Source organism: Panthera onca, chromosome E1 (genome assembly GCF_046562875.1).
Source record: "Panthera onca isolate mPanOnc1 chromosome E1, mPanOnc1 haplotype 2, whole genome shotgun sequence".
In the NCBI taxonomy this organism is placed as follows: Eukaryota; Metazoa; Chordata; class Mammalia; order Carnivora; family Felidae; genus Panthera; species Panthera onca.
Window position 1 is genome coordinate 13,041,560 of NC_138352.1, and position 14,426 is coordinate 13,055,985.

Genomic DNA, 14,426 nt, shown 5'->3' on the forward strand with positions numbered 1-14,426 from the left:
CTTACACAGGCAGGCAGACAGAGATCAGACTATTTCTTAAGCCAACTGCCTCTCGTAGACACCAAGCCAGTTAACGAGCCTGCGTCCAGCCGACAATTAAAGGAGCCAGCACAGCACATTCAAGGTCAGCGTTTAGTAACCCCAGCGTGCGTGAGGCCATCACCCTTCACGGGCCCCTGGGTCGCGGCCACAGCCGGCCGTGGTGGCACGGAATCACCTGTGGAGCTTTTGAAACCACAAGAGCTGAGGTCCAGGCCAGGCCCTCTGTATTTACAAAGGGACCCAGCCTTCAGTGGCCTCTACAAGAGCCCCAGGCAACTCGGTTCTGGGCCAGAGTGGGGAATACAAGCAGGACTTAAAAGAGAAGCAGACACAGAAGGGCCACGGCCTTCACCGTGAGGTTTAGTCCACGGCCACCCTGGGGTGTCGCGGCTCTGTATCCCAAGGAGATCGAACACAGAGGGGCTGACCGGGGCAGCCGGTGTGTGACGAGCTTCCCCCTAAAATTCAGGTCCACCCAGAACCTGCGTACGTGACCTTATTTGGAAATAGGGTCTCTGCAGATGTGATCACGTTAAGATGATGTCATGCTGGATTCAAGTGGGCCCTAAACTCAGTGATCGGGGTCTTTCTACGGAGAGAGAGATTTGGACAGACGCGCGCACAGACGGACCCACGTAAAGACAGAGCGCAGGCTGGAGGGACGCGTCCACAAGCTAAGGAGCACCAGCAGCCAGAGCAAGCTGCGAGAGAGACCTAGAGCGAATTCCCCCTCGGGGCCCCCGGAAGGAGCCAATCCTACCCACACCTTGATCTGGGGCTTTGGGCCCCTACACTGTGAGAGAAGCAATTCCTGTTGTTTTAAGCGCCCCCCCCTTCACCCCCCAGTTTCTGGTGATTCGCTACAGCAGCCACGGGAATCTAACGAACTGGGCGTCGCAATGCAAGTCTGGTGTCGGTACCCCGACCGACCTCCGAGCTGAGACGGGGTTAAAAGTCTAGGATCTCCGATGCTTCTGCTTTGGAGAATTGGGACACAAATGCCAGGAGATCCAGGCGGAAGAAAGAGGAACCACAAAGCGAGAAGCCCCTCGACCCCGACCCTTTGCTGCCTCAGCTTACTGGGCCAGGACGAGGCCAGGAATTCTCCCTCCGGGGCCAAAGAGTGTGAGGTGGTCTCCAGGGCCAGCCCTTCCTGCTTGGTGCCTGCGAACCAAGTCCAAGCACCTTGCAAGACTCGGTTCCTTCTGGGCCTTGGGACCACCCTGCCCCACGGCCTGATGGTCAGAAGTATGGCCTCGCTCTTAGCAAAGGGGCCTGGCCAGGCCGGGGCTCCCAGCAGACACCCCAGAAGGAGGCCGATGTGCATCGCCCTCAAATCCTGCTGAGCACCAAAGCCAAATCGGGGAGCCGACCTTACCTCCCCCCAACTCGGGTTTTACGGAAAACTAGTCCGTAAGCATGGACCACGTCCCACGCCCAGGTGGCCAGAGCCATGTGAGGCCCACAGATAAGAACCCACGAACACTTCCTGGGCTGGCAACAGCTCAGAGGGCCAACTGGGGTGTGGCCAGCAGCCATGGGGGTGTGGGGGGGGATGAGAAGGGCATGGCTGACAACAGAAGAAACCCACAGACCCTGGCTCTGTCTGCACAGGTGAGGGCGGCCAGCCCCACCACATGTGGCCTGGCAACCGGATGCTTGGCTGGCTGAGACTCAGGAGCAGAACATAAACCTGTTGAAAAGCCTGGGGGTGGTGAGGGGGGGGGCGGGATAGGGGGCTGCAGTGGCCCACCTGCTGGGCATCTGTCCTTCCGGCTCAACTGAACTTGGCCCAGGAGAACCTGGCTGACCCTCACCAGGGCAGTTGGAGGCCTGCATGGAAACCTCTGGGGCCCAGCTGGTTCCTCCCATTTCTGCTGGCTTCTCCCCACTTGTCCCAGCCCCTGCGTGGATCACACCTAGTATCCGGCTTCTCCTCCCTCCCCTGCCTGCTCCCACCACTGGGGGGGGGGGGGGTAAGGAGTCCTGGGGTTAACAGATATTTTCTTGAGGATTCTAAACAGTCACACAACCCCACTTGCCCCACACAGCCTCGTTCTTGTGCGTGTCCTGAAAAAGCACTCACCGGGTGCAAACCACTCAAGGACCCTCCTCCCTGTCCCCCCCCCCCCCCACGGCCCTGGGTTGGGTGCCCCCTGGGCAGGGTGCAGATTAAGGAGCTGCCTTTGGGGCTCTAGCCGCCTCTCAGGGCTGCCCCTCTGAGCGCAGGGAAGCCGGCCAGAGGAGGGAAGCTTCCACTCTGCCCCAGTTTAATCCTGCGAACCCCCACACGGGGCTGGAGGGAGGGGCCCAGGCAGAGAAGCCCTTTGGCACTCAGCTCCAGGCCACAGAAGGCCAGCTCCATGTTATCTGTGCAAGTTTCTCCCGGGGTCCCCAGGCCTCCAGCCCCCCGGGCGCCGGAACTCTCCCCGTCCCACGCTGTGTCCCCCCACTCTCCCCGCCCCCCGCGCTGGCATCCCAGGGCCCTCCGCCTGCCAAAACCCGATCCGTTCCCTGGCTCCCTTCTCTGGGGCTGGAGCTGCAGCGGAATTTCGGTGGAATTTTGAGGTTGAGAAGCATCTCGGCGGAGAAGCAAAGAAAGGGAGACGGAAGGGGGTGGAAAAAAAAAAGTGCGATTTTGGCGTCCACTTGCAGGATTCGAGAAGGCCCGAGGGCCAGGGTCCGGGGCGTGGGCCCCTCGGCCGGCTGCGGGCGGGCGGGGCGCCCGCGGACCCTCGGGGAGGCGGGCACCGGGCCGGGGCGGGGTCGCCGTCCTTACCTACGTCTGCATTGCAAAACGCCTGTTGCGGGTGCACCGGGGAGCAGCTGCAGGCGTCGGCCCGGCGCAGCAGCGTCCCCAGCAGCAGCAGCAGGCCCAGCGCGAGCCGCAGGCTGCGGGCCGCGGAGCCCATGGCGGGCGGGGGCGCGGGGCGCGGGGCGCGGGGCGCGGGGCTCGGCCGCCTCCGCCGGCTCTGCGGGCGCTGGCCTCTGGGCGCGCCGGGGCCGCGCGGGGCTCGCTGCGCTCCGCGGGCGCGCCCTCCGCACCTGGCCCGCGCTCGCCCGCGCAAACTTTCCCGGGTCTTTGTCGCGGGCCGGAGAGGGGGGCGCGCGGGGCGTGGGGCGCGGCTCACGCGGCGGCGAGGAGACGGGTGGGGGCGGCGAGGCGGGCGAGCGAGCGAGCGCGCGACCCGGCGCCGGCGGCTTCCACTGCCTTCTATGGATGCGTGCGCTGCGGGCGCGGGCCGAGCCGGCCTTTTATTGCGCTCCGAGGCGAGCCGGCTCCGCCCCCCGGTGGCGGGCGGCCAATGCGGCTCCGGCAGCTCCGGGCCGCCCCCTCCCCGCGCGCCTCCCGCGCCTCCCCGCCCTCCCCCAAACTCGGCTTTGTTGTGCCCGGATCGGCGGGCACGTCTGGCCCCCACCCCCGCCCGCAGCTGCGCACCTGGCCCCCGGCCGCGCCCCGCAGCCCGCCTCGCCCCGGCGCCCCCCGAGATCGCCCGAGGTTGGGGTGGCAGCCGCGGGGCGGGCAGCGCCCACCGGGCCCTGACTCAGCACTTGGGACTCGCAGCCCACCCTTCAACGGCACCAGGCGCCCGCCGACTGCCCCTGCCCCTCCGGCTTGGAGGCGTACGCTGCCTGATTCCCTTCCACCCCTGGGGTCCCTCGGCTAGGGATTGAGCCAAAGGGATGTGTGCGCTTCAGAGCAGGGGGTCATTCCCCGCCGCCCCCTGCCCATGCCCCCCTTGGTAGGTGGCCTCAGGAAGCTTAGTGAAGATTCCTGTCTCAAATGCAGGTCTTAGAATTTTCAGGGCGGTTGACCAGTTCAGATGGAGGGGGAGGGGGAGTGGTTACTATGAACAAAACAGGATTTTATATAAACTGGCCATATTTTTGACCAGCCAACAAGAGCCAGTGGGGGGTGGGCCTTGGAGTTCAGGACGCGGTAGGATTGGATGGAAAGCGTTTGCTGGGCTCAGCTCACAGTTTCCTCCCTTAGCCCACAAATGTGGGGCTGAAGGACTTTTCCCAAAACAGTTCTGTGTTCCAGGAAAGGCCGGGATCTTGGAGGCGCAGATGGGATGCCAACTGTGGCCACCAGGGTCCCTGTGTACCTGTCTGTCACTGAGGCTGCCCCCGAGCCCCTCTGCGGTTGGTGGTGGTGTTATACACAGGACCTCCCTCCTGCCCGCAGGGCGTGTGTTATCTAGGAGGGCTGTAAGTGCAGGAAAAGGGCACAGTTCAGGCGTAATTGCTCACGCAACTGTGTGATGCTGACTTTCAATAGGAAACTGGAAAATACTGGAAGGCTGGGAGAAAATGGTTTCTGTTTGTGTGCGCTTTTGCAGCACACAACCGGGAGCAAAGATAAATAGGCAGAGTGGTTATTTTTAGCACCCTGACAAACCCAAAGTCACTTTTCCAGCTTTTGTTCGCATAAAATAGAATTGTGTAGTTTTGAGATGGTGTCCGATCTCTAGTCGGGAATTCAGAAAACTATAACATTTCCCCCCCCCCCCCCATCCTTTCATTGTGACAGGCACAACCAAAATGCTGCTGAAATTCGCAGAATCCAAAATCGATTTGTCAGTTTATGAAACAGACAACCTAGGGGCGCCCTGCCTTTTAGGCAAGACGTACACCTGAGCAGTCAGGTATAGGTGAGGGTGATGAGGCTCCCAGAGGTAGGTTCGATGGCCGTGCAAGAGGGGAGCAGGGCCACACCAGCTGCCCCGGGGTGGAAATAAGAGACCTGGTCTTCCTTCCTCCCTTCCATCAACAGTGCTCACTGGAGCATCTACAGAGGGACACTGTCCTAGGAGCAGGGCATTCAGAAACCCACAGAACAGGCAAAAGTCCCATGGGCAGTGGGTGGAAAGACCCCTGAGCCAGTGAAGGAGGGGGAAGGGAGGGAAAAGGGGCCAGCTAGGACCCATTTGCTGTCAGAGGGGCTGGGAGGGGAGGGGACGCACCTTTTATTTTGAGTGAGTTTGGAGCTTCTGGAGGGTTTTTAGCAGATGGGCAGCGCAGGTACCTCTCTGAAAGGTTGGAGTGGGGGCAGAGGGCACCAGCAGATCTCAGACTCAGCAGCCCAGCCGCCTCGCGGTCCCACCACGCCCTCCACACCCGCAGGATGGTGATTGAACCCCCTTCCTAACGGATTGCTCTGAATGGCTGACCTGGTCTCTAAAATCTGGTGCATGTGCTGGCTGTTACTGAGAGCCACCCCACATCGAATGACTCTCATGCGGGCCCAGCAGCCGCCCCCCTCCCAACCTCCATCTCCACGTCACCGGCTCCAGCCATCTGACTGCCGCCTGATTGCCTCTCTGTTCCTCTTTGCAGCCTTGACCAGCCTTCCAGGTGCTGTCTTCCAACTCAGGAAACTGAGGCCTCAGAGGAGGAAGGTACTGAGGATAGGAGTAGATTAGAACCCGGCTGCTGATGTCAACAGAGTGATCTTTCACATGTTCCATCGCCAAGAGCGCTCGGTCTGCTACGTGCTGTAGAACATCAACAGCCAGGCGAGGCTGCCCTCTGACCACGCCCCCAAGAAGGAGGACAGGGTCTGGATGGCCCACATCCATGCAGAGTGGGGAGGGAGGAGGCCCCGGGCAACCCGTAGCTCCCTCTGTCACCTTTGCTCCTACCCAGCCTCCTCTACGTTGATATTGGGGGAGTGGGCCAGTAGGGGAGCCACGCAGGAGACCTTGGCCCATTCCCCCCGGGATCCATTCTGATTACACCTTCTGGACTTGGGCTCGTATCTGCCCCCAGAGCCTGACTCTGGGCTGAGTCTTAGGACAGACAGGGGGAAGCTGACCTGCCGGGCCAGCCGGGGAGGGGGGACTTCCGGGACCCTCAGACCACACTCGTGGGCCCACCGCCGTCTACCGGAAACTCACAGCTTGCCCCTGCCTCCCTCACCAAGAGACTTTTCCAATGCACGGTCCTCCAGAGCCGCTGCCCGTCCTACCCGTGTCGGGGCACACCCAGCAAACGTGTCCCGGGCTTGGCCTGACAGAGTAAACACTGACGGGAGCCAGGAGGAAATGCCAATGGCTCCTCCCTCCTGCTCCTGTCAGGTAAACAGAGTCAGAGTGACCTCACGGGCCCCGGGCAGCAGGCCCAGGAGAGCCAGGCTCTGTCCACCCAGCACTGGGAGAGCCCTGGGAGTGCGTCTTCTCCGAAGACTCACTCTCTCAGTTTGGAGGAGATCTCCTGCCTCCTGAGCATGGAGTGTTCTCTCCCGAGAGGCAGCTGGAGCGGAGCTGAAGCCTCCACCTCCTTCCGGCAGGTTCCAGAGAGCCAGACGCTCTGTGTAACTTACAGGCATTACAGTTGGGCCCACATGCCCAGGAGGCTAGATACAGAACAGCGGCGATGTCTCGGGCAGCTCCCGGGTGGGGGGTGGGTGTGTGTCCATACACCCCCCAGAGAGGGATCAGGGTCATGATGGGCCCCTGTCCACTCTGGGCGTCTGACTCATGACCATAGAAGGCAGGTGGTACTCCCCTCCCTCCCCACCCCCCCCCCCCCGCCACCCGCTGCATCCGCCCAGATATCTGTCGTCCGTGTTCCTTGGTGGGGCTGTTTACCGCAGGACATCCACGGTGACAAGAAGCTGAGTCCGACTGTGGCCAGAATATGGGCTGTGGCTCTCTGCACAGTCAGCGTCTTAACGACCAGGAGCGGACGCTATAAGGTCCATGTTCCTATTTGCTCATTAATTAAATTATTAACCCTCTGCGGCCAGGGCTGACTTCTCTGCCTCGGTGACGCCGATCTCTGGGCCAGATTGATCACCGGTGGGGGAGGGGCGCGCCCTGTGCGCTGTGAGGTGTTGAGCACCATCCCTCTTCTCCACCCCCTGAATGCCAAGGGTCCCCCCCCACCACCACCACCACCAAGTTGTGACAACCAGACATGTCTGCAGATATTGCCTAATGTCCCTGGGTGGGACCAAAACCGCCTGGTTGATAACCACTCGCTTAGGGAAACCAATAAAATCTTCAGACTCAAGAAAAGCAAAATGCAGAGGAGATAAGCAAGGCTCCGTTTTTGTAGAGACACAGTCGTGCTCTCGGGAGGTAGCTGTGCAGGACGGTGTATCCGTGTGTCCACATCGGCTCTCGGGGGACACAGGGAGGGCCAGGCGTATTTCAAGGGTTTGTTTTCTCCAAGCGTCCCTGAGAAAACAGTATGCACAGTGTTTCATTTACGTGAAATTACACATATGCGTGGACAGAGTATGTAAGAGGGTGTTGGCCAGAAAGTTCGTGGAGTTTCTCTAGGTGATGGGACCTGGTGACCCGGGATGAGCATCGTATCCTGCCCCTGGGGCGAGGAAGGCAATTTTCAGGTGCAGATTCGACGGGTATCTCCTGGGGCCGAAATCTGGATACTTTCTAGGCTCTCTGCCTGGCTCTCTCAAGGCTTGTCCTGGCTTCAGCTCCCCAAGCCAGGTACTTCGGTGATCCCACGCGGTCACCTACACTCCCTCAGCCCCTGCCTCCCCACGGGGTTTCCTTTGCTGTTTTATGTCATCCTGCAGGGCGGACGCAAGGGCTTGGCCTCTCTCTCCTTCACTGTCTGCCTCCAGTCACCTCCCTCACTCCTCCCGGGCAGGCGCCCCGTGGGGAAAGGCAGTCGGAGCCCAGGCACCCACCTCGCACGCCTGCCTGGATGCCGGCCTCGCCCGCCCGCCCGCCTGCTCCGCAGGGCACAGGTTCCACAGGCCTGGATGCTGTCCCAACACCGCCTGCCTGTGCTGCTCTGATCCAGTCTAGAGTAACTCCAGAAAGAGAGAGGGAGGGTGCGAGGGAGGCTGTTGCTTTGTGAGCAGGCAGCCCGTGAAGTCACTGGCCACCCCTGAGCCGTCTGGGAGCAGCGATCACATCCCGTCCCCCCCAGGGAGGCGGGCTGATGCCACACTGCCGTGTCCCCTGGGCCGAAGCCTTCGAGGACCTCGTCCCACCCGGATTCTGAGCCGGCACCGCTTCTCCGCACGGTGGCCTTGACGCAGAAGGGTCTCCCGGCCCGCGAGGCACGGCGGGGGCAGGCCCCGAGCGTGGGCTCCCCGCCGACCCACACTTCGACTCTGTCGCCGCAAAACACAGAGCAGGGGGAACCCGACCAGAGCCGGCTCTCACGCTCTCACGCCGCCTGCTCTGTGCTCTCTCGTGCCCAAGCCCTTGCCTTTGGCCCCGGGCATGTGTCATGTGCCTCCTTCACACGGGCGGGTCGGGGAGCAGGGCCAGCGAGCAGAGCGGAGACGGGAACCCGGCACTGCTGCATCCGCCCCTGGCCTTGGCCTGCTCCAGGAGGCAGCCTCAGCTGGCGGGGCCCGGGGACCAGGTGCTGGCAGGGAGCAGGGCAGCCGGAGTGGCGGGCCCAGCTCAGCAGGGGTGTGTTGAGACTGACTTCTGCTGGTTTCAGGTTCCCCTCCCTGGAAGCACGGGGCGGGGGGGGGGGGGGGAGGGGGGGCTCAGGTTTCCCCCCACCACCCTCTGCTTCTTTGGTGCTGGCAGTGATTGGCCGTGGCCATGATGTCATCGCCTAATCCAAACAGAAGGGGGGTTGGTGCTGGCTGGCGTCCCCATGCTGAGTGCAGCAGTAAATTTCATTTCAAGGCTATGATTAGGACGGTGCCCAAGAATTTCCTTTCTCTCTCCTTCCCTCTCCCCATCCTATTTTTCTTCCTGTTCTCCTGCCTCTCCTTCCCTCCCCTCCTCTCCCCTGGCCCTCTCTTCTCCGGGATGCTGAAGGTTCGCCCGGTGGCCAGCACCGGTCCAGGCTCTTGCCGCCTTCCGTGAGGCTCCGTGACCAGCCCTGGCATGTACGGGCTCGGTCCCAGCCCCGAGACGGCACCCAGGGAGTACAGGGTGAGAATCCCTAAGGGCGCTCGTTCAACCTTGAGCTGAAACGCCAGAACAACAGAGAGAGCAGGGGTGGGGTGGCCCTGGTCATCAACGAAAAGATCGGAAGACAGCAGAGCCGTGAGAGGCAAGGAGAAACGCAGCTCCTTAGAAAGTGAGTCGTTGGGTCCTTATGGCCATCTCCAGATGGTTTCTGGAGTTTGGGTCTGGCCCACTGGCACCTTCAGCCCCTCCTTGGCTGGGGGGACCTGCCGGGCTCCACGCCCTTTGGTGCCTGCGTCTGACGCCAAAGGGACCGTCCAGCCCCCAGAGGCAGGTGGGACCATGGGAGCGGTTCCACACCATATCCCCCTGCTTCTCTCCTCTTCCCGGGGACCCCAAGCTCTGTCCTAGGGTTCCTGGCCCCAGAGGCAAGCCTGAGAGCCAGCCACCTGAGTTTCCCCTGCCTTCTCCTGCTGCCACTCAGCACACCCCCGACAAGTGTGGCCTAGATGCCCACGGGGGAGGCGCTGGGGCCTGGGGGTGATGATGTTCCTGCACCGAGCGCGCTGTGGGTCCTCGTCATTGCTCCCCTATCACATCGGACTGCGGTCTGACTCCTCGGGGACGTGGGGGGGGGGGGGCGCGCCCGCGTTCCCCGACCCCCGACCTCCAGCAGACCCGAGCACTCCTTCCCCACCGGGCCTTGGTGTGGCCCAAGATCCCTCCTCGCTGAGCCCCAGGCCGCGGGCCCAGCCAGCCGAAGGCGGCGCCCAGTGGAGTCGCGTGGAGAATGGGTCTCCCTAAGAGGGAGCGGAGATGGACATGACCCGGTCATAGCTCACTGTCCGGCCTCCTTAGGCCCCTTGCGTGTCCCCTAGCAGGTTACTCGTCTTTGTGTCTGTCTTCCCCTCGACTCCCTGCTCCTTAAGGTTATGGCTCGTTTGTTCGTTCATCGATTCAGTGAGGATGTGTTGGGCACCCGCCATCTGCCAGGCCTGTGCAGGTGCCAGGTGCCCAGAGGGAACAGACGTGGCCCGGTTCTTCCTCCAGCAGCAACCAGCCGTTAGCAGAAACGCGGACAGAAACAAGTACAAGCAGGTGCAGGTGCTTGATGGCACAGCGAGGGCATCGGCGGAGGGCGGGGGCAGGTGGTCTGGGACGCTCGCTGGGATAGATGAGACCTACAGGGTGGTCAGAGTTGTCCCATCGGGGGCAGGGGCGGTGCAGAGGACTCATTTCCAGACGAAAGCCTGCTTGCGTGAAGTCACATGGGCGGGAGGGCATGGGGGGGGGGGCAGCTCCGCGCAGACCTGGGGTGGGAGCTGGGCCGGGGCTGTGGTCATGGCGGATCTGAAGGTACGAGGTGGGGGACAGACAGGCAGCAGCCGTCGGTGGTCACTCACTGCGGAGAATGATTGGAAACACATGTCCCGCCGAGAGAGCGCACATTTATTACTCAGAGCCGAGTGTTCTTGGACCACAAGGGAGTCAACAGGGAGAGGCGTGGGGTGGGGGCACGGCTGGCGGCGGGCCGTGGGGAGGGGCTCGGGGCTCCCTTCCTGGCGGGACGTGGGGCTCGCTGTCTGCACCTTGACATCCTTTGCAAGACCGCTTCTCCACCCTGGCCGTGTCCCTTCCTGCTACTTAAAAAAAAAAACATTGTATTATGAAACCTCACAAGCATACTCACATGGAGGGAGAGCCACCCATCCCCAGCTTCCAGAACCATCAGCTCATCAGCACCGGCCCCAGTGGGATCTTCTGAAGCAAATCCCAGATGTTGTAGTTCCTGGGTAAATACGGGAAGAGCTTTTTTTTTTTTTTGGAAGGGTTATCTACTCTTCCTCTGTGTAGAGAAACACGTTAGCTTTATTTCACGAGGGTTTATGTTAGAGCCAGACTTTTTTTTCTTCTCTTAGGGCAAAACCAGCTCCCCAGAGTCAGAAAAATCAGGGTTTCCCTCCCATCACCGGCTGAGAGAAGCTTGTGCACGATCGCTTAGCCTCTCCCATCTCTGCTTCCTTGTTTGGAAAAACGGGACCCTCATAGCAGTGCTGTCTAGAGGAGAGTGTAGGAAGGGGTCCAGGGCGTGGCAAGTCCTGGACGCCATTGGTGTCACGGGGCCAACAAAGAGCAGGCTGCATAAACTGGCAGGTGCTGGACCCAGGATTCAAACCCAAATCTGCCACACTCCAAAATATGCTACCTTTTTCTTTTCCACCAGCCATATGCCCAATCAGGGTCCACTGAACTAGGCTGCCCGGTGACTTCTGCTTGTGACCCGGAAGGCCTCTCTGCCCTGAACCCCCTCCCTTGGACACCAGGGTGGGAGGAGACCCAGGAAAGCACTTTCTTCAAGAGCTCAAGGCCCTTGGGAATGAGCAGAAAAAGGGGCTTTCCAGCCAGAGGGAGGGACAAAAGGAGGACGCCCTCCTCCTGGAGGCGGGTGAGGAAGGCTCTTCCCACCTGGGGAAGCCCAGGTGCCCTAGTGTAACCGTCTGTATCTTTGGGCTTTAGGGAATAAACATCCAGGTGGGATGTTTAGCCAAAGTGGGCTTTATTGGAAGGAAGCAGAGAACGTGGTGAGACTGACAGGTGCAGCTGTGCATCTGGGACCTGAGAGCCCCCAGGGCTCCTTCCCCCTTCCTCCTCTTGCTCCCCTGGGTGACTCAGCTCGGCCCCTCGCCTCTCCCTGGCTCTCCTGGTCCGGCTGCTCCCCTACAACCTGCTGGCCCTTTGGTTCAAAGCCTATCATCCAGTTCATTCTCTGCTAGGGTCCCGTTCTTATCAGCGTGGATCTGACCGGCCAGCCAGGGTCAGGCAGCTGGACAGGGCCTAGATCTGAAGGACAGGCCTGCTCAGAAGGGGAGTGGGAACAGCCCCTCCAAGAGGGAGGGAAGGCAGGGCCCCCACAAGGAGACACTCGGGCGGGGAGGGGGACATGAGGCCCTCGACTCCCTGCCTGGGAGGCCCTCATACCCTTGAACCCTGTGGCAGAGGGAGAAGGCATTCAGGGGGTGGGCCTCTGGAAGGCCAGACGCCAACCCCCTGGCATGGTGGCCTGGGAAAGGTTTGGTCTGCCAGAAGGGTGCCGTGGGGCCTTGGGACGTCTCAGAACCTGATGGGGGAGAGAACCTTACTCAAGCTGGATGAGGTCCAAACCCTGGCCTTGCCCGTGGCCACAGCCCCTGGGGCAGCTGTGGAGGCCAGCAGCTGGCCCAGGCTCGGACGTCGCCTGAAAGGCATGTCCGGGGCTGCTACTCCCTAATCGGCTGCCAAAGAAAATATTTTCTGCAGGTTCCTTGTGAGCTGAGAATGAAAACACAGCACCCAGCAGGGCGGGTTGGGGGTGGGGGTGAAAGGCCTGGCTTTCTCTGAGGGTCCGGAAGACACTGGGGGATGGCGTCACTCAGGCACAGCTGGACGGCCAGGCCTGGAGGCCCAGGGGGTGGGGCAGGTGAGCAGAGACGGCGAGGGTGGGGAGCGCCCAGGACCGGGGCAGAAAATGGGATTGTTGGAAAAGTTGTGTGCTCTAAAAAGGCCAAGACGACATGACTCAGGCTGAACCTAAAAATTCCAGGGAGGAGGGCACTCGAAAGGACTTCTTGGGGGGGGGGGTGTCCTGCAGAACCTGTGGCTTCAACAAAACGGAACAAACATAACAACTTCTAACAGGCCGAGGCTTCAAAGTTCAGATGAACAGAAAGAAAAAATACACCAAGTCGTAGGATCGGAAAGAAACACTGTTCATATTTTGGCATCTGGCGTCCATTTCTAAAGAGTGCGTGTGTGCGTGTGTGTGTATGTTTTCGTACATACAGGAACACACGGAGAGCAAGTGATGTTGCACGTTCTAATTCGTAGCTTGCTTACTGTAAACCCGGGGAAGGTATCGCGAACATCTTTCGGTGCCATCAAATGGCTTCCCGCAGCATCAGTTCTAACATCTGCATGGCATTCTGGTGTAGACTGTCCCCGGGAGGCAGGAAGAACTTTCCAGGGGCAGCTCCAGGCTTCATGGTCCTTATAGCTCCCGGTCCCAAAGAGGAAGCAGGTGGCCTCAGCCGTTGCTATGGCAAAAGACCCAAGGAAGGCTCTGATTGGCCAGGCTTGGAGCCTGTGCCCATCCTTGAGCCAATCACTGTAGCCAGTGGAGTGAAGGGCCGTGACTGGCCAGGCCTGAACCACGTGCCCATCCTGTAGCCAGGAGGGGGGTGAGGGAAAGGATGCTTAGCAGACAGAAAGCATAGAGCTCCCCCCGCCCCCCGACGGCCGACCAAAGGGCCAAGAGACGTGGTCCTTATCCAGAAGAGGCTTATAGTTTGAGGAGACCCATAAATACACAGGACCCACCCGAAACAAGGGGTAAATGCCCAAATGCCCAATAGCGGGAGGTTGCAGGTTGCAGAGCAGACCTGTGTCGGGGTCCTCCTTCCACCAGGACGTTGGCCAATCTCCTCACTTCTCCGGACTCGGGTGTCCTCCTCTGTAACACGGGAACAACGGCATGTGCCGCACCCGTCGGGGTACGGGGAGGCCGGCCCTCGGGGGCCTGAGCGAGAGTGCAGTCTGGAGCCTGGCACGTAGCGCGGGCTGGGTAGGTGGGAGTTAGCGGGGCTGGAGAAGTGCCTGGAGAAGCTTCAGTGTGCAGGGTGGCTTCGTTGTAACGAGAGGTGGAAACGACCCCAGTGTCCGTCACTGTGATGGCCGGATAAGGACGTGGGTACCTGTAAAGTGGATACTATGTGGCCACAGAAAAGCACGAAGCACTGACTCCTGCTACGACGGGGATGAGCCTCCAAACCGTGCAAGGAGCCGGCCACACACACAGCCACGTACTGCACGATTCCCTCCACCCGACGGGTAAGCCTGTAGAGACCGAGCCCGTTAGGGCTGCAGGGCTCCGAGGGGAGGGGAGGGGAAGACGGCGGGGACCGGCTAAGGGCACAGGTTTTCTTTCGGAAATGATGAAAATGTTTTAGTTTTTAAAAATTTTTTAAATGCTTATTTTTGAGAGAGAGAGAGAGAGAGAGCGCGCGCGCGCGCGCGCGCGCGCATGAGTGGGGGAGGGGCAGAGAGAGGGAGACACAGAATCCGAAGCAGATTCCAGGCTCTGAGCCGTCAGCACAGAGCCCGACGCGAGGCTGGAACCCACGAACCGGAGATCACGATCGTGAGCCGACGTCGGACGCTTAAGCGACTGAGCCTCCCAGGTGCCCCCGTGAAAATGTTTTAAGGTGAACCGCGGAGGCGGTTGGAGAGCTGTGAATATCGCTGTCAATCATGCAGCCGTGCCCTTCCGATGGATGAATTAGGTGGCACCCGGTTCGTGCGTCAGCAACCGTCAAAAAGGAAGGAGAAAGGGGTTTGAATAGTGGGGTTTGGGCCAGGGGGAGGGGAGGGCCTGCCCGAGGCGGAGAGGGGAGCCGGCCTGACTTGTGGGCAGGACGTGGCGAGCTCAGGCTGGCAGGGGCAGAGGGCACCCAGGGAGAGGCTGGCGGGGAGGCTGAGGCGGAAGGCGGGGTGGGG

At 61.0% G+C, this 14,426-nt stretch overlaps 1 protein-coding gene and 1 long non-coding RNA gene across 2 annotated transcripts in view; one reads left to right on the plus strand and one right to left on the minus strand.

Annotated features, from left to right (window-relative positions):
* LOC132687246 (metalloproteinase inhibitor 2) overlaps nucleotides 1-2,981 on the minus strand; it is a 47,916-nt gene extending 44,935 nt beyond the window's left edge. The window contains exon 1 of the mRNA XM_060645232.3: nucleotides 2,822-2,981. Within this exon, the coding sequence (XP_060501215.1) occupies nucleotides 2,822-2,954 (133 nt within the window). The 5' untranslated portion in view covers nucleotides 2,955-2,981. The remainder of the gene's footprint in view (nucleotides 1-2,821) is intronic.
* A 4,682-nt stretch (nucleotides 2,982-7,663) lies between these two features.
* Nucleotides 7,664-11,748, plus strand: LOC144614405 (uncharacterized). Its single transcript, XR_013552184.2, has 3 exons — nucleotides 7,664-9,069; nucleotides 9,827-9,995; nucleotides 11,122-11,748. It is a non-coding gene; the product is annotated as an uncharacterized LOC144614405 (long non-coding RNA).
* The last annotated feature ends 2,678 nt before the right edge of the window (nucleotides 11,749-14,426 follow it).